At 52.9% G+C, this 21,338-nt stretch overlaps 6 protein-coding genes across 7 annotated transcripts; 3 read left to right on the top strand and 3 right to left on the bottom strand.

The window, feature by feature from the left end:
- Positions 1-1,029: 1,029 nt before the first annotated feature.
- Positions 1,030-2,172, bottom strand: IUM83_11106 (Galactose-binding domain-like; the record flags this gene model as incomplete). Its single annotated transcript, XM_067935649.1, has 8 exons — positions 1,030-1,114; positions 1,186-1,256; positions 1,323-1,407; positions 1,478-1,522; positions 1,598-1,673; positions 1,749-1,809; positions 1,871-1,913; positions 1,982-2,172. The coding sequence occupies 8 exons, from the start codon at positions 2,170-2,172 to the stop codon at positions 1,030-1,032; spliced, it is 657 nt and encodes a 218-aa protein (XP_067798711.1).
- Positions 2,173-2,372: 200 nt separating this feature from the next.
- On the top strand, positions 2,373-3,891 carry IUM83_11105 (EF-hand domain pair; the record flags this gene model as incomplete). The annotated part of the gene is made up of 4 exons (XM_067935648.1): positions 2,373-3,571; positions 3,636-3,675; positions 3,748-3,789; positions 3,871-3,891. The coding sequence occupies 4 exons, from the start codon at positions 2,373-2,375 to the stop codon at positions 3,889-3,891; spliced, it is 1,302 nt and encodes a 433-aa protein (XP_067798817.1).
- A 4,533-nt stretch (positions 3,892-8,424) lies between these two features.
- Positions 8,425-9,021, top strand: IUM83_11104 (uncharacterized protein; the record flags this gene model as incomplete). The annotated part of the gene is made up of 1 exon (XM_067935647.1): positions 8,425-9,021. One exon carries the CDS (start codon positions 8,425-8,427, stop codon positions 9,019-9,021), a length of 597 nt encoding a protein of 198 aa, XP_067798819.1.
- Positions 9,022-12,103: 3,082 nt separating this feature from the next.
- Positions 12,104-13,732, bottom strand: IUM83_11103 (putative cytochrome P450; the record flags this gene model as incomplete). The annotated part of the gene is made up of 1 exon (XM_067935646.1): positions 12,104-13,732. The coding sequence occupies one exon, from the start codon at positions 13,730-13,732 to the stop codon at positions 12,104-12,106; it is 1,629 nt and encodes a 542-aa protein (XP_067798816.1).
- A 1,737-nt stretch (positions 13,733-15,469) lies between these two features.
- On the bottom strand, positions 15,470-19,752 carry IUM83_11102 (uncharacterized protein; the record flags this gene model as incomplete). Of its 2 annotated transcripts, none has more annotated exons than XM_067935644.1 (3): positions 15,470-15,505; positions 15,577-15,648; positions 19,393-19,752. In XM_067935644.1, 3 exons carry the CDS (start codon positions 19,750-19,752, stop codon positions 15,470-15,472), a joined length of 468 nt encoding a protein of 155 aa, XP_067798708.1. The 2 variants fall into 2 exon arrangements, with proteins under 2 accessions (XP_067798708.1, XP_067798707.1); XM_067935645.1 differs by lacking the exon at positions 19,393-19,752 and adding an exon at positions 15,794-15,968 and having other exon boundaries at positions 15,577-15,695.
- IUM83_11101 (putative cytochrome P450) lies at positions 19,463-21,091 on the top strand (the record flags this gene model as incomplete). The annotated part of the gene is made up of 1 exon (XM_067935643.1): positions 19,463-21,091. The coding sequence occupies one exon, from the start codon at positions 19,463-19,465 to the stop codon at positions 21,089-21,091; it is 1,629 nt and encodes a 542-aa protein (XP_067798706.1).
- Between the last annotated feature and the right edge of the window lie 247 nt (positions 21,092-21,338).

Raw genomic sequence — 21,338 nt, 5'->3', positions numbered from 1 at the left:
GAGAGTAAAATGAACTCACCATATATTGCACATTTTGTTTTGATTGGCTCTGTATATAATGGGCCGGGTAAAGTTCGGGTACCCGAACGGTACTGTCGGGCGGGTGCAGGTAACAAGAGGAGCGATCGGGCGGGTGCGGGTAGCCCGAAAATCGCCAATTGCGAGCTCTGCTACCAACCCCATTCTTCTCCCTGAAGACCTTCGTAAACCGGAACCATTGCAGTCTTCTTGCTGCTATCGATTTTTGCCCAAGTGTTATGCAAGCGGTCGAACATACCAAACAAACCTGCCGGGTCCTTGCCTTGTCGGATCCTAACTGCCTGAGACAGCTTCATGTCAGCCTTTCGCAATTTCCAGACCTTTTTGTCTGCTTCCGCAAGTTTCGACACCGATGCTGCATTGCCCGCCCTCTCTTCATCGTCTTCAGTGAATGTATTGCCGCTCTCGACTGCTGCAGATTCTGGTGTTCTTAACATCCTATTCGAGACACGCACGCTGTACCCACTAGCGATGTTAGAGCCGAGGACGTGCTTGGGGGAAGCGTTCTTCGACCTCTCAGCGGTGACGATGGTGGAGGCTTCCGAGCAGGAATAGACGATGGCAAGCAGTAACACGATGTATGGAGTACGCATTGCGGTTCTTGCTTGAATTCCTTGGACTTAGCGTACTCTCGGTGGTTGACAGGAAAACGAAAGGTGGGAGATTGCCAGTGGAGTGTGAGCACGAGTTTGTATACACGTAATAGCTGGTATTCCAACGAATCCCATCTTAAATGAAATCATCTATGATAAGGTGACGTTTGTGGCAGATATACGGACCTGTATGGGTACCTAAGCATCATCGTGACAGTGATTTCCGGGTAAGTAATCTGTACTAGCGGGCGACCTGGGTACACATTTACGTACCTAACTATTCAAAATGATGCTACACGCGAGAATGCAGCCTTATCACGAGTGTTTCCATGTTTCGTGAGTGACGGAAATGGGTAGCCTGCACGAATGATAGATTGACTTCCGGGCGAGAATGGGATTACACTGTGAACAGCGCGGCCTCTAAACGCGCAATTCGTTCATCCAGCAAGTATGAACGTTGTCTTGCCATCCAATCTGGCGAGCTGCCAAACCAAATCCAAAGCTGGTAAGCCCTGATGTAGCGTCCTGAGCAATCAATTGTTGGTGGACGTACCCTGAGCGGTGGTCGCTAAGGCAATCCATGAAAGATTGGCTGGCGCGTAAGGAGGACCCAAACAGAAGATTCTATAGCAACAAAAATTATCAGTCATATATGAAGCAAGGTTGAATACGGCCAAGAGCCAAGCGTACCTCGGTAGTGTGACTGAGGACTGTGCACAGTGAGGGTCCAGACTCCGCTTCAATGTCGTCGCTGGGGACACCCAAAGGCTGGACTCTGAACATCCAGTGTCATTTTCTGTAAGTGGCACTAATCTCACCTCAGGTATCCGCATGAGGAAACGTACGCGTAAACGGCTATTGAGGACAGTGCTTGACGCTCGAATTGCAGTCTGCAAGTGCAGCGAAAAGAGCAGATAAATCAAACCCCCAACTCCATCGACACAAGCAGCGAGCCGACAACCTACCGGACAAAATTGCAGGGGAAGAACGGCAGCGTCACGCACACCTCGCGGTTGTGCGGCAGATTCCCCACTCTTTTCACTGCAGTCACACGTGCAATCATCAGTTGAATATACACTTATTAAACCGCCACAAATCAACCAAGGTCCGCCGCACCGTGGACGTAGGACCTCGGTCGGTTCTCCACCGCCACACTGACACTCACGGCACACGCGTTCTGCAATAAGTAGCAACCATTATCAGCCCGACATTTCAACCGGTTCACGCCTCCCCCTCACCTTGTTCAGAATGCGGACTTCCGACAGCAGCGTCTTGCTCTCTCTGCACCAAATAACCCGTAACATTTAATAACCCTCGCCACCGCTAGGCAGCAGGAGAATCGCACGCACAGCGCCAGCACGAGCGTCTCCTTGGGGCGCACGAAGCTCTGCCAGCACGCGCGCGTCGAGTACTGCAGCAGGTGGTTGGTGGAGCCCGTGCCCGCGGCGCCCGAGGCCGCGCGCACCTGGAACCCGACGGCCTTCACGCCCTCGTCCCTCGGTCTGCGCCCCTCCTGCCTGCGCTTCGGCCTAGTGCTCATCGCTCGCTCGAGCGTCTTGCAGTATTACCGGTATTAATACAGTTGACGCAGCCACAGTGGCGCGCCCGTTTTTTCGCGCGCAGCCGTTTCAAATTTGAAGCTGTGCGTTAAATTCATGTCTGCCACCTGAAATAAACGCTTTTTTTTAACGACCAAACCCAAAGTGAAGTTTCGCCGCCATTCCGCATTTATCCGCCGCCATGTCCTTCGCGGCCTTCCCCTCCGCCTCCGTCTCTGTGGACGCCGCCGCCGACGCGCCGCTGGACGCGCAGCTGTACACGATGATCGAGCTGGAGGGCAGCCGCTACCGCGCCTTCTTCGCCAAGCTGACGCAGGGCAGCGGCCTGCCCGTCGCGCGCGAGGCGGCGCTCGAGTTCTTCCGCAAGTCCAGCCTCTCGGAGGAGCAGGTGCAGGAGCTCTACGCGCGGCTGCAGGCGCTGCGCCTGCCGCCCGACGCCGGCGACGGCCGCGTGGGCGAGACGGCGTTCGTCATGGGCATGCACCTCATCGTGTGCATGACCAAGCGCGGGCTCGCGCGCATCCCCGCCGCCTTCCCCTCCTACCTCTTCCCCTCGCTCCATCTCTCGCCTCCCTCGAGCTCCTTGGACGCGCCCAGTGACGCGCCGCTGTCCTTCACTGCCACGTCGCCGGCCTCGCCCGCCGCGCCCCTCGCGGACGCCACGAGCCTCGCCGAGCTGGTGGCCACGCAGCTCCGCGCCCAGCAGCACGAGGCGCAGGTGCTGTCCCGCGTGGACCAGGCCGCGGCCAGGGCCGTGCAGAGCCTCCAGGCCTGCGTGGAGCGCGTGGCCGACCAGGTGGACGGCCTGGGCTTCCCCGTGCCCAGCGCGGCCCGGTCGCTGGACGCCCTGGACGACCTCAAGAACCTGCTGCAGAAGCACGTGCACGCCGCCAAGCAGGAGATCCAGAGCATGCAGATCGACGCGCAGATGCGCAGCGTCGCGTCCGAGGTGGCACAGAACGATGGGCCGCGGGGAGACCCGCTCAAGGTCGCGGGCGAGCTCACGCAGGAGCTGCTGGCGCTGCAGCACCAGACGGCCCAGCTCATGGCCAGGAAGACGGACGTGCTGGCCAGGCTCGTGGCTGTCAAGTCGGGCGGGTCCGCGGCGGGGAGCTTCATCCAGCAGAGTGGAGCGGCGTTTGCGGAGGCCAGCAACCCCGCCTTTGCGCTGTCCAAGGGCGCGCTCACGGTCGGGGAGCTCGGCACGGCCTCGGCCTCGACGACGCCTCCGAAAGGCGCGGGCCCCGCCTTGATGCAGTCGCACAACAGCGCGTCGAGCGGGGGCTGGGGCACATTTGGGGCTGCTACGCCGAATGCCCCCGCCCCTGCGCAGCCGTTCGGAGTGAAGGCGGACATTGCAGCCGACCCGTTCGGATTCGGGTCGTCGCCTGCAGCTCCAGCTGTGGGAGCAACCGATACACCAGCCGCCAAAACGATGGACAAGGAGGAGAATGACTTTGCCTGGGGATCATTTCAATAAACAGGTGCAGGTAAATCTAACCACAGCTTCTTTTCCGGTGTGTTCACAATGTCCGTGTTGTGTGGCCGTTTTGAAGTGCTCCTTAAACTTGAAGTCGCGGAAGCTTGGAGCAAGGCTGGTACGACGAAACGAGCTGGGCAAAGCATCTCGGGCCCAAAAAGAGTCCTCTGAGACGGTGGAGTGGTGATCGTGGCTGTAGACGAAGCCAGACTGCTGCTGATGAGGAAGTGCTTAAATTTTCCCTCGCTGCCTGCTGCGAAGCTGGCAATTGAAGACACCGCGATCCAGTTTCAACTTTGTCTATGCTAGCCTTCCGATGTAAGAGTGTAGAATCATCACCACCGAGAAGCTGTCGATTCGTCGAGATGGATCGAAGCAGCACATTCGGTGCACGAGGCTCCATATTTGTCAGCAAATTGATGTGGGCGCTGAGGTAGTTTCCCTTGCAATACTGCCTGTCGAACACCAAGTTCGGAGCTGTTGCTAGCCCAAGGAAGCTCTCCACTCACCAGCTCAAGGATACACCTGCCAAACGAGAAAATGCCCGACTCGAAGGACGGGCCATTGTCAACGTCTCCTAGTCTGTCCGGTGCCTTCCAGCGAACCGCACCAACTGGCTCATCAGTCTGAAGACCCCGAGATTCAGCAAACACAGTGAGACCGAAATCGGTCAGTTTAGCCTTCCGGTCGGCACCTACAAGGATGTTGTTTCCCTTGAGGTCGCCATGTATTATACCACGCTGGTGGAGGTGGTGAAGCCCTTTTGCCGCGTTATACAGAGCTGCCCACACTGGATTGCGAGAACGCCCGAACATCGTAAAACCTGGAACCCAGTCCTGCCACTTTTCCTTACGAGCAAACTCGGCGAGTGTCCCGTTCTCCGCGTACTCGCACAAGAAAAATGGTGTTCCAACACGACATGCTCCAAAGATCTTGATCACATTAGGGTGGTTTAGCGAGAACCACACTTCAACTTCGCGGACAAAGTCGCCCATGTCAGCCTGGAATAATTGTTTAACTGCTACATCTGCCGAAAACCATTTCCCACGATGCACCGAGCCGAAAGAGCCCGAGCTGATATAGTCACGCACTTCAATTTCATGCCACGGAACAAACCATCGCGGGAGATCTGGAAAAGCTGCCACTTCGCCGATAAGAACCTCCAATGCGCGTGCCATTGCTTCAAGAGTGACAGTGCTGTATATTGTGCTGCGTCGCTTAATTTCAAAGGCGAGTAACGTAGCTACTCCAATTCGTTCGTCTTCATCTTGGAGCTCAGTGAAATATCCTGGATCATTGAGCACGGTATCGAAATTGCTCACCTCCATTTGCTGGTCCCAGTCCCATCGGTGCTTCCAGCTGTGAACTCGGCTAGCGGCGCCGGTAGATCAAAGCGCACGAGCAAGTGATCGATCCTGTGGTGAAACGCTAAACTCCGGTGTCCAATTCCACGCGATGCAATCGTTCTTGAACTGGAGTTTACACGGTCAGCTAGTGACCACTTAAACGACGAAGCAAGAGAAACAACCGCCTCAAGTAGAGCTTGGCGGCACTTAGAGAGACAGCAGATAACCATATATACTCGTTAAACGTTCATATACGTGTCGATCCATCGGGCTAGCAGGGCTTTCAATATCATCGAGCTGATCTTCGATATCTTCCATAACGACGCTGATCGAAGTCTGAAAGTCTGGATGATTGTACTGATCAACCATGGCCGTGTAAGTTAACTCTGAGCTGCCATCAGCACTTGATTCTCCAAACACTCCGAGCTGTGCCAACTCGGCAAGACGATTTGCTACGTCATCAGGCTTGCTGGTAGAATTGTCGCTTACACTGTCACTGTCATCACTAGCAAAATAGTCATAAAAGCACACTTCGTCAGCTTCGTCACGGTCCGCATCACCACAGTTCATCACGGCTCCAGGTTTACTGGTAGAATAGCTGCTAAAAGTTCCACTTTCATCACTAGGAAAATAATCATTAAAGATCACTTTGCCAGCTTCATCGCGACCGGTATCGTCACGCCCGTCTATCGTCGAAGTCTTGCATTCCAAGGTAACACGATCGTCAATGTCAGGTCTAGGTGGGGGATCTAAGCGATCCTCTGACAGAGTATCTTCGCCATTGGCAACGTTGTGGAGCTGTTCGACAACATATTTCATCTCAACTCGCTGTGCGGCGTTCTCAGCGCATATCTTGGTAAGGAGATGTCATTTTCAACGTAAGTAGGACGTTCTGGGAGTGTTTTCATCGGTTTTGGGGTATTTAAGCGCTGCCGCCACGACCAAGTCAAATAATCTGCCGTGGCTATGTCATGAAAAAGGGAAAGGGTACACAAGCCAAAGTCACGGACATTCGCAGCGCTCGTGGTATCCCGTGAAAGCAAGACGAGGTCTCCACCTTGGAGATTCGCCGTGTTACTTGTCGTAGTTTATCTGGAGTAAGACTTCCACAAACAATTCCTCTTTCATGAAGGTATTGCAGACCCATCGCAAAACCCAACAGAAGTTCCCATATTGAACGGTGGGAAGTGTTCGTTGCCCAGAGGTTTTCCGATATTCCAGGAGAGGGAAGTCTGCGAAGAATGTTTCCGGTGACTTCATCTGCCTCCTCAAAGACGAAGAACTTGAAAAACCCGACCTACGATCGGGTACTAACGTTACATTTTGTTTCCCAGCCAGTGCGGACAAATGCAGTACTGACCCAGTACTTACTAAATTCGTTCATCAAAGCAAATGTACTTAGCCGTGTAAGTTCGCTCATCAAAGCAAATGCATTCAGCCGTCACCCTAGTGCTTCGCCTACTTGGAAGCGTATGCGGTCGGCGCCGCCCACGCCTTCCTCTCGTTGACTGGTACACCCAGGTGAAGTCGATAGCTTCTCGCTCGAAACTCACTCGTAGTTGCCATGGGATGTTTTGCGAAGGCTCCCATGTGAGCACGTGATAGTCCGCCCACTGAATCAGATAGCAGACGCTTGTGTTGACCCATCGCTTTGCACAGATTCTGTCGACGTCGAATAGCTCCGCGCCACCACCACGGCGAGCACGGCTGTCGCTAGCGAAGATTCCATCCCCTTAATGGCGTTGATCGAGAGTCCTCCACCAAGTTGTCGACCTTGGTCAGTATTTTCGCGCACGGACAACTCTCGGTTTAGACGGAGCTGCCAAATCGAGCTGTCTAGACTGCGGTTGAAGTTCCTAGCGTGACGCGTCTGGGTGTAGTGTGTCCACGCTCGGAGGATCGAAGAGAAGTTTCTATTCCCTGGCGTAACTCGAACTGACTGCTAAACGCATCTACGATACCGCGAGTTCATGATGACACCGGTCCTGTACCGGTTCAATCCACTACACTGGGGTTTATTGGGCAAAATGACGAATGATACAGCATGCTCAGTTGGTGAATGGCCCGTTACATTGCTATAGCGGTCCGTTATTACTTTGCTGGCGTAACCGTTTTTCTCCATACACGTTGATGAAGAATGGGCATTCCAGCTCGGTGGCAGGGGTCTCGCCATCAAAAAATTACATTCCGTTCAGCTTTTTGGATGTATATTTTGGATTACCTGAATTGTTGGATTTGACGCTGGTCTGCTTGAAAAAAATCTGAAAGCCGCACTGTAGCGCAAACTCCTTGCATACGGTCCTAGCTGCTTTTTGTGACGGAAATTCTGTGTCTGCACTGTTGCGGCGCTGATTGTACGCTACAGCATACCTGAAGCTGGTAGGGTCCGGGGTTTCATTTGCAACGACCCTCCGTGGAAGCCCCCACGCTACAGCAGCGTCGATATCGAATGCGTCCAGGACGAAGCGAGCGTTGCCAAACGTTGACTGTGTTTTTGTACTAGAGTCTGCCATTTTGGCAATGAAGTACAGCGGTTGCGAGTTTCCGTAAGGACGTGTTACCTTTTCTATCGGTCTATGCGTATTTTGTATCTGCGTGTAAATAATCTAAAGCAAGCGCTCGCAGACGTATTTCTATTTTGGTTCGTAGTTAAGTACGCATCAAGACATTGATCGCAATTTGTGAACTTCTACTGTTTTTGGGGCAGTCATAATCACCTGGGAAACAAAACAGTTGTTTTCTACTGTATTATGGAAATTGCTCTAAGATATAACAGCATGTCCCATTTCAACACCACTTCTTTTACAGTAGTTTTGCGAACAACACGCTTACCGGCATTGATCTTACCACATCCGCTGGAGCACTCAGGTCGGGTACACTGTACTAACCAGCGGTTAGCGATCGAAAATGAATTGCGTCCCAGACATTCTGCCAAAGGGACTATATAGCTGTTTAGGGTAACTATATGCATAACCATCGTGGGAAGCGAAATATACACTACATACATGTATGTTTCATGCGAAATACCTTTGCAACCGGTCAGCCTGTCGTTTTGCCATGATCACAGGACGGCCACTCGGCATAATCGCCATTTATTGCACCAGATCATGCGATTTCCACGCAATCACTTCAAACTGATCCCGTGATGCCATACATGCACAGATGCGTTACAAACAACTGGTGCACGCACTCCTGTATTAATACCTTTCATGATCCGCCATACGCATTATTCAAGCAAAACACGCGCCATCACATCAACGAGCTCATCCCTGCGCGCAAGCGTCGCTCTTCACTACTACATACGTATTATCGTAACCTCGATGACGGTTTCTCGTTCATTCAATCATTTTGAAATCTGCCCCCAAGACCACAAGCAAATCACAACAACACCGCTGTAACCGAGAACCATGCACCCGAGTCCCTTCTTCTTGCTAGTCTTAGTTGGCCTCGTTGCCTGCTACACCATCACCGCACAGGAAACCACCGAGATAAAGAGCATCGCGACTACCGTCTACAAGAACGACAGCCCCATCCGCAACCTGAAAGCTGCCACGGGCGACGACGACGCGGTAGACGAGGAGGACGAAGAGAGAGGAGCCTTTACGTCTCTTTTCAGCAAGGCATCGTCTCTCTTCTCGAAGAAACAAGACCTATTCAAAACTCTCCAAAAGGACTCCAGCCTCCGCAAATGCCTCAGTAAGATTGCTAAAAACGATCCGCGTCTGGCCAAGGTGAAGCATGTCGTGAAGGACTCCAATGCCTTGAAGAACCCGGCCGTCATGAACGCGCTGAAGAGTGACCCTTCGGTCAAACAACTCGTAACTGCAGCGAACGAGATCAAGCCGAGCAAAGCGGATTCCAAGAAATTTTTGAAGATCTTCGGTAAGAACAAGGATGGCAGCTTGACGACGGCCACAAAGCTACTGGTTGGGTTGGGGGTCGGAACAGTTACTGCCGCGGTCCTTGCGCTTCTAGCTTCAACTACCGTCAACGCGAAGAAGTAGTGTTGAGAAACCACTTGCCGGGCGCCAGCGTATCCAAACTGCTGAGCTTTCCGATAACTGTCGAAATGAAAAGGAAAAAAAACGTTTGTGGTGATCGCATGTATTAACAACAGTCTAGCGTAAGCTGAGCTATCCTTGCTTGAAACGGACGTCGTACGCGCGCGAGAGGAGGCGTGAAATCAGCTTTCAACCAGCTCACCTCCGTCTTCGTGAAGAAGAAAATATCACCAAGACAGTGGATGCGCTTCCGGGCTTCTAAATAAATCGGAAGATAATCCGGTTCTGAACAAGCTATAGAATCTCGTGAAGAACGACTTCAATGCCGTCAAGAATCTGCAGAGAAACCCAAGCATCCTCAATCCGCTGAAGAAGGATCCTGATATCAAGAAGTTTGTAGCTACGTCGGCGAGGACCCAGTTAATCCAAACGTACTGAAGAAGATGGAGGAGCTATTCAACCCGCCGAAAGACAAAAGATGACACAACTCCGCCAAGTTTTATATTGTGCTTGCGATCGTGGTAGTGAATGCCGTGTGGGTCGCACTTGACGTCAAGTATACATGTATGATTCTTAAGTAAGAAATTTGCAGCTTGTACAGTAGTTCATTGGATAGCTGTCGCACGGACGCTTTACCACATTGATTCATGACATGAGCCGGGGCCCGACTCTGTAGCTCTCCCACCCGTTTTCAAGGCATGCATCTTCACTCGTGCAGACTTTTACGCAAATCTAATCGCGGATGACTAAAGTCGACTATCAAGACTGCAGGATAAGCATTGCCACGCTCCATCACATGCGGTTTATGGGGATGTCGAGTCGTGTTATCGGATCCCACACCATGCGCTCACGTGACCGTGCTGTTCATATCCCCGGCGGCGAACGGCATCCACGGCATTAATTCATCTACTACAGACGGCGATGGCGACGAGGATCAGTTTGATAGCTATCGTGCTTGACCACTCAAGTCGTTGATATCCTTCACGGGTGTTGCTTTCTTGCGCCGGACTCGTTTTCCAAGTGGCATATACAGCTTCACTATCGTTTTTGCCTTCAACGCACTAAGCCGAATAACATGAAGTTCTTCGCGCCCACGATCGTATTCGCTCTGATGGTTAGCGCCACCCAGGCCGCGCCAATGAGCAGTACCAAATGCAACGTCAAGACTGTCCCTCCGACTGCTAGCACTGCTGGATCAAGGACGACGACAGCACCGACAGCCACCACGGTCACATCGGTTGCTGCTTCAGCCGCGTCTGCCGTTGATGGCTCAGCTGCAACCACAACTGCTGATAGCACGGCCGCCTCCATCGGGGCTGAGGCCGATGACTCCAGCGCAGCATTTGACTTATCGGCCTCGACGTCAGCATCAACCAGTTCCTACTCTACCACTTCGTACTCTGCTGCCTCAACCGGCGATGCGACGCAGTACTCGTCTGCGACCTACTCGTCATACTCCTCGATGGCTGCTAGCACTGCCAATCAGGCCACCACCTACGCTGGATCAATAGCATCCAGTCATGCGACGGCCTCCTCGTCGGCCACAACGTCGGACTTCGCATCTACTGCTGCCAGTGATAACACCGAGTCCACAGACGCCAGTGAGGTGACGTCGAGTGCTGGTAGTGCCACCTACGCTTCGTCGACGGCAGCTTCGACGACGTCTGCCAGTGCTGCTGCTACGACCGCGTCCAGCAGCACCAACACGACAACCACCGCTGGTTGCACGCTGTCGGGAACTTACTCCGAAGGAACGGACGTGTCCTCGTGCAGCAGCATTGTGATCAGTGACTTGACCGTCCCGAAAGGGGTCACGCTTGATCTGACGGATATTGCCGACGGCGCCACCATCACGTTTGAGGGAACGACGACGTTTGGGGAGGAGGAATGGGACGGCCCGCTGATTCTGCTGACAGGCACGGACCTCACGGTGACCGGCACGGGTACTCTGGATGGCCAAGGGTCCTGGTACTGGGAGCAGGGCACATCGATCTCCAAGCCCGTGTTCTTCCGTCTCAAGAAGGTGGACTCATCCACGCTCAAGAACTTCAACATCAAGAACTCGCCGTACCGCACGTTCAGCATCCTGGACTGCGAAGACACGACGTTGACGGGCTTGACGCTGGACTCCAGTGCTGGCGATGACACGGCCAAGAACACGGACGGCTTCGACTTGAGCCGCAACGTCGGCCTCACGATTTCGGACTGCACGGTTTACAACCAGGACGACTGCCTCGCCATGCAGTCCAGCAACGATACCACTTTCTCGGGCAACACCTGCAGTGGAGGCCACGGCATTTCGATCGGTTCGCTTGGTGGCGACTCCGTCACGGAGTCGGACATTGTGAGCGGCCTGACAGTCAAGAACAACAAGATCGTCGACAGTGTCAACGGTATTCGCATCAAGACGATCATCGACTTGTACGGCACGGTCACGGGCGCCACCTACACGGACAACACGCTTTCGAACGTCGAGAACGCGATTGTGATCCACTCGGACTACAGCAAGTCCGAGGGTGGCTACACCGGCGATGCTACTAGCAAGGTGGCGATCACCGACATTACGATCTCGGGGCTGTCGGGAACGGCTGATGACATCTACGACATCCTGGTTAACCCGGATGTCGTCTCGGGTTGGACCTTTTCGGACATCACGGTGACAGGCGACACGGGAAGCTGCAGCGGCGAACCGAGTGGCGTGGGCTGCTAAAGCAATCCATGGGTAACCCGTTGAAGCATTTTTTGTTGTGTGCAGGTGTTTAGTGATAAGCAGACGAGCAAGTAGACAAAAACGTTAGTTGCGTAAAATCACGAATTTGGAGAAATGTTTCCTCAATTTCTCTTCTGACAAATACCACAGTAGTGTTGACTAACGTTAGGAGTGTTGTTGTCTTGAGTCGCCGAGTAGAACCACGCTTTCGAGTTTGTTTTTCACTAAAGTCCTGCCGCACGCTAATCAGTACGACCGCGTTCAATCTACTACACGTACGTAGTATTTGGCACTACAACATAAACGCTTCATCCTGGCTCTCACGGTTGGAAACCGCACACATTTATCCATTCAACAAGCCGGTTCTTTAGGTTCTTAAGCTGACGTTGCAGGCGTCAAAGGGGTCAACGGTGTGACTTCCACCTCCAGAGGTCCCTTGACCGGGATCGTGAGCGAGAACTCGTACGTGAGTTCCCACGGGTCCTCCACCGTCTTGATGTCAAACTTGCTGTACAAAGTGGCCATCGCCATCTTGATCTCCATCTGAGCAAACTTCTGGCCGATGCACACGTGCTGACCTGACCCAAAGCCACTGAACACGTAGGGCGACAACACACGCAGCTTGCCCGTTTCGGGGTCGATCATTCGCTCAGGTTTGAACTCAAGGCAGTCCTTACCCCAAGTTTTCTCGTTACGAGCATTGCAGTAAGACGAGACCATCAACGTTTGACCCTTCTCAACGAAAGTGCCGTCCACCAACGTGGTGTCTTGCATCGCTTCGCGCACAATAAAACCCGTGGACGGATGTAGACGAATGTTCTCTTTCACGACAGCTTCCAGGTACACCAGATCCTTAATCTGCTCCTGTGTCGGTACTTTGATCTCGCCCGTCAGAAGTCCGGGCAGCTTCTCCTTCATCTCCTCTCGGATCTTCTTGAGCACCTCTGGGTACCGGTTCATGTTGACGATAAACCAGCCCATACTGTGCGCGGTCGAGTCCTTGCCGGCGAAGACAAACGTCATGACCATATCGCGCATGATAGTGGCGTCGTCGTCTTCGATATGCATGTCCTCGGTCTGTCGGAGTTTGCTCTCCATGAAGAGCGTGACGAGGTCTCTGGCCACCATTTCCTCGCCCTTTGCAGCGAGCTCTGCCTTCTTGTTCATCGAGTCCAGGATGACCTTGTTGATGAACTGGTGCATGGTCTTGGTGTTGTCCATGAGGATCTTCTCCCATCCCACGTTCAGGAACTTCTTGAGCTCCCAGAGCCACAGTGGCGATTGGATGCGCACGCCAAACGCCACCGAGCCCTTGTTGAACGCCTCCAGGAACTCGTGGTCCTCATCCCGGTCTGGGCTGTTCTTCAGGGTGTCCATGTCGAGTCCGAAACCGATCTTGGCGATGGTGTCCATGGTGAAGTGGCTCAGCTCCTGCTTGATGCTAAATACTTGGCCACGCTTGTGGTAGATGTCCAGGACATCCAAGAACACCCCCAGCTTCTCACGCACGGAGGCTTCCATGACATCCCTCATCATCTGCATGGAGAAGAGGTGGCTGGCCGTCTTGCGGTGGTAATACCACGGATCTCCGTCCGTGATGACCATGCCGTTGCCGAAGATGTCGTAGCTAATGTACTGACCCGTGGGGCCGCGCAGGAACACGTCATCCTGAGTCACCAGCACGTCCTCGAACATCTCTGGCGACGAAAGCACAATGGTGGCGGGACGGCCGGGGATCGAGAACATCCACGGGCGGTTGCCGAACTCGACGGACTGCTCGTTCAGCCAGTCGTGGAAGTGCTCGGCGTTGCCGCCGACGTCCAGGATGTTCTTGAGAATGGGGAGCGTGGTCTTGGGCATGGGTGGTAGCTTGCGACTCTCAGTCTTCTTGCTCTTTTTGGTGCTGTGCAATAGCAAGGAGAGTCCCAATCCCACGGTGACTGCCGCCGCAGCGGTGACGGCTAGGTTGTCCTTGTCGCCGAACAACTCGGACACGGATTTCATGGCAAGGATATTGACACTGTGTTAGTGCTGCGGTTCCGATGGACTGGCAGGATGCAGTGGACGGGTAAAGCTCAAGTGAGACCGTGGCTGGATGGAACGGATTTCTGCGGCGGAGGGGGCTGCAGACGCATTGGCAGACAGTCGAGAGGTTTTGGAGGTGCATGCGGACACTTCCCTCGTCGAGACGGGCCACTTGTTGACTCGGGCATGAAAAACGGGACGCGGGTGCTTGACGTTTCTAGTTCCCACCGCCATCTCTGCCGATCTGATCTGGCGATGCCTATGACAGGAAGCGAAATGAGCAGGAACTTCGTGACCAAAGGAGGTGGTTGATTCACAGTCAATATATGCGGATGCATGAACACTTGCGTCGACGTAATAGAGGCGTTGGGTGCCAACGGCTAGAAGTGTCAGTGCCGATTTGTGAACGGGAATTGCTTCTCTTCGGAGGTGGACTTCCTGTCGTATTAAATGTAGACGACTTTCACGCTTCGCAGTTCGCGGTCAACAGCAAACTGGAAGATCTTCGACAGACTGTACTCATCTGGGCCCTGCAGCAGTGCTCAGTCTCTTCGTTTCTTGACATCGGCGTTGAGCACGCTCACGAACGCGAACTTGCAGGTTATCCACGACATTTTACCCGTCACGTCGAATTGTACGTTGGTTTTAGTGGTATGGGGTGGTCTTGACCGTCATCCACCTCAGCGATCGATTCGCGTTGAGCCTAGTTCGTGTTCGATACGATAACAATGCAATATCTCCACCCAGACGCTCAGCCAACTCGAGCGATTCGTGTTTCAGCGCATTAGCCGCGATCTCGTTTTTGTCGAAGATGGTTTGCAGGCGACGCAGTCGAGAAAAGTGTTCGCAACCGTAAGCCGCAAGGATGGTCCAACAAGCTCCAGTAGTCGAGGAATGCAGTCCGACAATTGAATCAGTTGCATCTGCAATTGCAACAGATTATGGGTTTCGTGAAAACTCTAACACGGCACCAAGCTAGACTTGAACGTACACAACCCAACACCAGGAGCAGCAGCATCTAACCGCTTTCATCATTGGATCCCACGAGTTTTATGTCCAACATCTATTAATCCTAGAATTTCAAAGCGACAAAGATAAGATAAAAGTATGTAGCAATGATGAGAAACGACAAAAAAATTGAAAAATAAATGATTCGATGAGCACTCTCATAAAAAAGCTACTGGCTAGGGTATGGTATAATTTTCACCTTTCGCACCACTTTCTTGGCCGCAAAGCTAAAAATCTTGGAGATGACGAGCATGTCGGGGGGATGCAGACGAAGACAATATTTCGTTTGCTTCTTCAGAGGTGAATGCCCTTCGTCGGAGCGGAAAATACTCAAGAAGGCCAACTTGGATACGACTTGCACCATCCCGCTACCTTCGAGATCCTGAAGATTAAATTGCGCCAATCTACGTTCGAATGTGGCCTCCAGATACGCACCCACCTCTACTGTCAAGTAGTGCAATCATGTATTTTCAGTCAGCATACGTGCCAAGTATCGCAGAGTACCATAGAACGCCATATATCGTGGCATTGGCCCTAAATCGCAGTGCCACCAGCGCAAGGTCCCGGCCAGCATATTTGAGGCATTACTCAGCACCGGCCCAAAAATGTGAATGTCGTAGAACTGACACTCCAGACGACAAAGCTAAGCGTTATACTGCTCGCACGCCCGAACAAATTTATCAGCAGCGACGACTTGATTGCGAAGTGTTAGTTCCTGCAGATGCGGACACGTTTCAAAGATCCCTGAAACATCCACCCGATCTCCCCGATCAGGAAACTCAATCCAAAGACCTCGCAAATGATTTCCAACCAACCTTAGCAAGCTCGTACTGCTGACTGTCCGAGAAGTCTAAGAATTTTATCTCCAGCTCCAGATTCGGTTGCAACTTCGAGCACCTCACGTGGTTGCATACAACAAGATTGCTGTGTTCGACTTTGCACAAACCAATTCCAGGAACCAATACGTCAACCCACTCAATAGAAGAATCATTGTCGGGGTTTACCAGCACCACACCCCTTGTCGAAAGATACCTGACGAATTCCACGAGATCACACGACCGGCTGCTTCTTCCGTGACTTGAATAGTTGCATTCTCCCTTAAATGATACTCGTGCGCGTCGCCTGCAGTGTTGCTTGAGCCGTCCAGACCAGTCGCAACGGCGAACAGCTCCTGTTCCGTATTGGAGGCGGATAGAATCCTAGACATTGTGTCCAGTATGTTGCGGTCTAGGCGAGCATTGTATATGGTGACTTGCTTCACGGACGAGCGCAATCGAGCTCGATTCGAGAAAAACGCGTTCGCCATCCACATCCACACCTCAACCGATGAGGCAGAGCCATACGAGCATAGCGTGAAGGTGGCCGACCGACAGGCCTGTGTCACTGCCAACGCGGAGCAAAGCGCATTCATTTCTAACCCACTCTTGTCTTGGAAGCTCACACACGCATAATCCACGCCCCGCTGATCAATGACTCCGTTGGGACGACTGTTACCGCAGAACAACGATGATATCACACGGCAAGCATTTTGGGAATCCCGGCGAGGCACCAGACATAAACTCAGCGCTGAAAACCTGACCTCGCGACTCATTTCCGTGAGCAACTTCATGAAAGCCGCGCTGGTGCCATTGAAAGTCACCGAGCTCTTCGCGTTAATGGAGTTGACGACGTACGAGGCGCAAAACACGGACCCAGATCTTCTCGCCAACGTGGAACGGCTGCCCAGGAGGGACGAAAACCATCCCCACTGGACTTGAGCTGGATCAAGCGCGTCCTTTATGACATTCCAAACATGCTGAGACGCAGTACGAGACGCCGTGCCGCAGTTTTTTGTGTACTCTGGTTTGCCGATAATCACCCGAACAGGAATCGTCAATCCCTTCAACGAACGCGACTTTTCTTTATAGAGCACTTCAATTTTCGCCCATGCCGCCTGAAATTCTTCACTAGTGTTCTGCTCGTTCAGTTGATAGCACAACGCTACTAGATCTTCACTCACCCACGATAAGTCCTTGCTTGGGTCATTGGACAGCTTTCGAGTCACTTCCAGTTCAACGAATACTGGCAGCTCTGCCATCATGAACACGTGGCTTCGTGTCTCTTCTTGAACTTTGCATACACCCTTCGACTTTAACAGATAGATCAGTGCATCGACATTGATCCACGCCACTGCAGCGAACAGAGCGAGGCCTTCCCGGAGCGTCTGGAGCTGCTCTGCTCGCAACTTTGTGTCTCTCGGAGGTACAATGGTGAACTGGAGAGCTGGATTGTAGTCAGGCCCCCACCGCCATACCGTCGCAGAGCTCCCCGTGGCTTGAAGCGGTGCTTGCATCGCTGCGCACTATTCGTCCAGGAACATCCGCTCCTTTAACGCCATTGTTCTGTTGCTTACCTAAAACGTGAATGAGGCGCACTTTTGATGAAGCTTTCTTGGGTTTAGAGTCAAAATTTATTGGACAATCTGTGGTCTTTTTACTTCACAAACATTAAGAAAGCCACGAAAACCTGAAGCTATAGTCATAGCCTGCAACACGAATCACGTGGCGTTAGACTTGCCAAAACTTTATCTGGGGAAGGCGATTAACGGACTGACCCATGTGCTGCAGCGAGCTCTGGACGTTGTAGAATAACCAGAATACGAGGCGCTTTTGCACGAAGTCGATTTGTTTTTCCAGAACGAAGGATATGTGTTTAATCGGTGAGAGTCCCAACATACGATGCAGCATCCACATCAAGAGAATAAACGACACCACCTGGAGCATGCAGTAAAGCAGCACATTTTGGAGTGTTTGGAAGAGCTGGTGGTGGTCCATGCTATCGTAGATAGCGTAGTAGTCGCGGTTGGGCAGGTAGTACGTAGCAACCAAGTAAATAGCTAAAAGAGGCCACATATACAACCGTGATGTTATTGACCATGCAGCACGATCTGAATACAATAAAATACTTACAGAAGACAAGCGGGATCATCGCCTCGACGTAGTTTAGAAGCAGCAGAAATTCAGTCATACTCAGCAGTCGCCGTACCTTTAGAGTGTAGCTACCTTCAATCAAAACGGCTGGTGACTTTCGTTCGACACCAGTAATCCCATTGTGAGTTGGATGAATTCGGGCAAACCCAAAGATTTTCCTACCCGACTGGGAGTAATCGATCATGCGGTTTTTCACGATAGCTTTGTGACCAAGTAAGTATCCTTCTGCTGCCTGACCCAGCAGAATGCTAGCTCGTTCTAGTGTGGTTGGAATTCGACTTCCCAAACTGATGTGGCCAACTGTTCCACCCATACGCTTTGTCAAGTTGTCGCTCCAGCTCCTGTAACTCGTTTCGCGCGATGTGAATATCCCGCAGTGCTAGAGTCATTGTTACAACGTCCAGCAGCATGATTCCCGTGGTTGTCCAGGTTGAGGGGGATCGCTGCATGCAATACGCCAGGAAGAGAGATCCGAACACGTCGGCGTTGAACACAACCAGCACAGGCGTCTCGTCGCCAAGATGCCGCACCGCCCTAGAAAACAATTTCCGCATTAGCACTTTAATGACTGGGAGTAGCAGTACGAACACGATTTGGCCTTTCGTAGGCAGCGTTGAGAATACGTAGAAGTACGGCGAGTAAATGAAGACGAGCAAGAGGTCGCAAACCCACAGCTTCACCATTCCAATAAACATTGACATTGCACCAACAGTTTCTCGGATTATATAAACCCACTGGATTCCCAAACAAACAAGGACCAGCACGATCCACAACGGAACCAGCGTCAGCGTTGTAAACGGAAGTGGAAAACCAACAACCGATATAAGTCCGTACAAAATGCCAAGACTCACTCCAGACACTAGTACCGTATCCCTGATAACACGAGAGGTAGCGTATGGCAACACCGGGATTCCTTTACGAAATTGATGGAGGGCGAGTAAGGTCATGACTAGGTAGGCGTAGAATTCTCTTACTAGGAAGAGCTTGTTAGCATGGATGCCGTCAGACGGAGGAGAAAGTGGCAGCAAGTCAGCAACCAGTGATACAGCCAAGCACGGCAACGGGGTCGCCAACACCACGCCAAAAGCACGACCGGAACTGGCCGAGCGCTCGTACTTCGACAGGTCTTGCACCCTCCCCGCCGAGTAGCTGCCGTGCTGCTTGACCTGCGTAGATCTCCACAGGTCGACAAGAAGATGGCAGTGAGACCCCATTGCTCTTCAAGATCAACTGAAAAGGTGGCTACGTGGTGGAACTGGAGTCTGACCAACTACAAATAGTGTCCAAGGCAGCAGACGTTGCCGGGACAGATGAAGAACATAACTATCTATATCGAGAAAGGTGATTCCTGTTACAGTACACCCGTCAGGTGAACCTGAAGGCGGGTTTCAACATGGTCGACACTGAAAATGGTGGCCTCGTTCACCATAAACCGATCTCTTCGCCTGAAGCGAGCCGCGATGATCCACCCGATCAAATCGAGAGAGGAAGCGGGTCGTTTGGCTTCAACGTGCCAGGCCGGGAAGATCGGCAGACGTGTCGGAGGGAAGGACCTCTTGATGGACCGATCTACGACAACGCGTGGCTCTTTTATCCGTGCATGCGTCTGCAGCATCTGGAGACGCGCTCCCTCCTCAGGACTCCCAAACCCCACGGTCTCACTTGAGCTCTTCCCCCATCCGTCGCAACCGTCGGAATCGCCAAGTCTGACAAGTTCATCGTCACCTCCGCCATGAAATCCGTGTCCGAGTTGTTCGGCGACAGGAACGACCTTGTCGTCACCGCTGCGGCGGCAGTCACCGTGGGATTGGGACTCTCCTTGCTATTGCACAGCGCCAAGAAGAGCAAGAAGACCGAGACCCGCAAGTTGCCACCCGTGCCCAAGACCACGCTCCCCATTCTCAAGAACATTTTGGACGCCGGCGGCAACGCCGAACGCTTCCACGACTGGATGAACGAGCAGTCCACCGAGTTCGAGAACCGCCCGTGGATGTTCACGATCCCCGGTCGTCCGGCCAACATCGTGCTTTCGTCGCCAGATCTGTTCCAGGACGTGCTGGTGACTCAGGACGACGTGTTCCTGCGCGGCCCCAGCGGCCAGTACATCAGCTTCGACCTGTTCGGCAACGGCATGGTCATCACCGATGGTGACCTGTGGTTCTACCACCGCAAGACTGCTAGCCACCTCTTCTCCATGCAGATGATGAAGGACGTCATGGAGGCCACGGTGCGCGAGAAGCTGGGGGTGTTCCTGAACGTCTTGGACATCTACCACAAGCGCGGCCAGCAGTTCAGTGCCAAGCAGGAGCTGAGCCACTTCACCATGGACGTCATCGCCAAGATCGCCTTCTCCATCGAGTTGGACACGCTGAAAAATAGCCCCGACCGTGACGACGACCACGAGTTCCTCAAGGCCTTCAACAAGGCGTGCGTGGCCTTCGGGGTGCGCATCCAATCCCCAATGTGGCTCTGGAGACTCAAGAGGTTCCTGAACGTGGGGTGGGAGAAGACCTTCAGGGAGAACAACACCATCATCCAGAACTTCATCAACGACGTGGTCGTGCAGTCGATGAACAGGAAGGCAGAGTTCGCTGCGAAAGGAGAGAAAATGGTGGCCAGAGACCTCATCACGCTCTTTATGGAGAGCAATCTCCGACAGACTGAGGACATCCACATTGAAGACGATGACGCCACGATCATGCGGGACATGGTCATGTCCTTCGCCTTCGCCGGCAAGGACTCCACCGCTGACAACATGTGCTGGTTCATCGTCAACATGAACCGCTACCCGGAGATCTTGGTGAAGATCCGAGAGGAGATGAAGGAAAAGCTACCGGGGCTTCTCACGGGCGAGATAAAGGTCCCCACGCAGGAGCAGATCCGCGACTTGGTGTACCTGGAGGCTGTCATCAAGGAGAACATGCGTCTCCACCCGTCCACGGCGTTTATTATGCGTGAGGCCATGGAGAACACCACGCTGGTGGACGGCACGTACGTCGAGAAGGGCCAGACGCTCATGATCTCGTCCTACTGCAACGCGCGCAACAAGAGGACGTGGGGTGAGGACTGTCTCGAGTTCAAGCCCGAGCGCATGATCGACCCCGAAACCGGAAAGCTGCGCGTGTTGTCACCCTACGTGTTCAGCGGCTTTGGCTCGGGCCAGCACGTGTGCATCGGCCAGAAGTTCGCTATGATGGAGATCAAGATGACGCTGGCCACGCTCTTGAGCAAGTTCGACATTAAGACCGTGGAGGACCCGCGGGAGATCACGTACGAGTTCTCGCTCACCACTCCGGTTAAGGGAGGTCTGAGCGTCAAAGTCACGCCTTTGAATCCATTGAAGCCTGCGTCCTCTGCCTGAAGAAGCTGGGGGTAGTTAAAACAATGGGAATAATCGGTATTAGTTGTTGCGCCAACTACATTTTTTATCGTGATTCGTGAAGTGACTAGACCGCTAGCGAGGAGAACTGCTTGATCTTCATTTTACGCCTCGTACATCATCAAATCCATTAACGAGAAGTACGCTCGGGTATTCAGAGCCACAATTGCCGCGTTAACGAAGCTGCTCACTGAAAAGAGCTGAGAGGTCCGTGTCATCGCTGAGTGTC

This window comes from Phytophthora cinnamomi (assembly GCF_018691715.1).
Source record: "Phytophthora cinnamomi strain GKB4 chromosome Unknown Contig7, whole genome shotgun sequence".
Taxonomy (NCBI): Eukaryota; Oomycota; class Peronosporomycetes; order Peronosporales; family Peronosporaceae; genus Phytophthora; species Phytophthora cinnamomi.
This window is presented reverse-complemented; position numbering and strand designations above follow the sequence as displayed.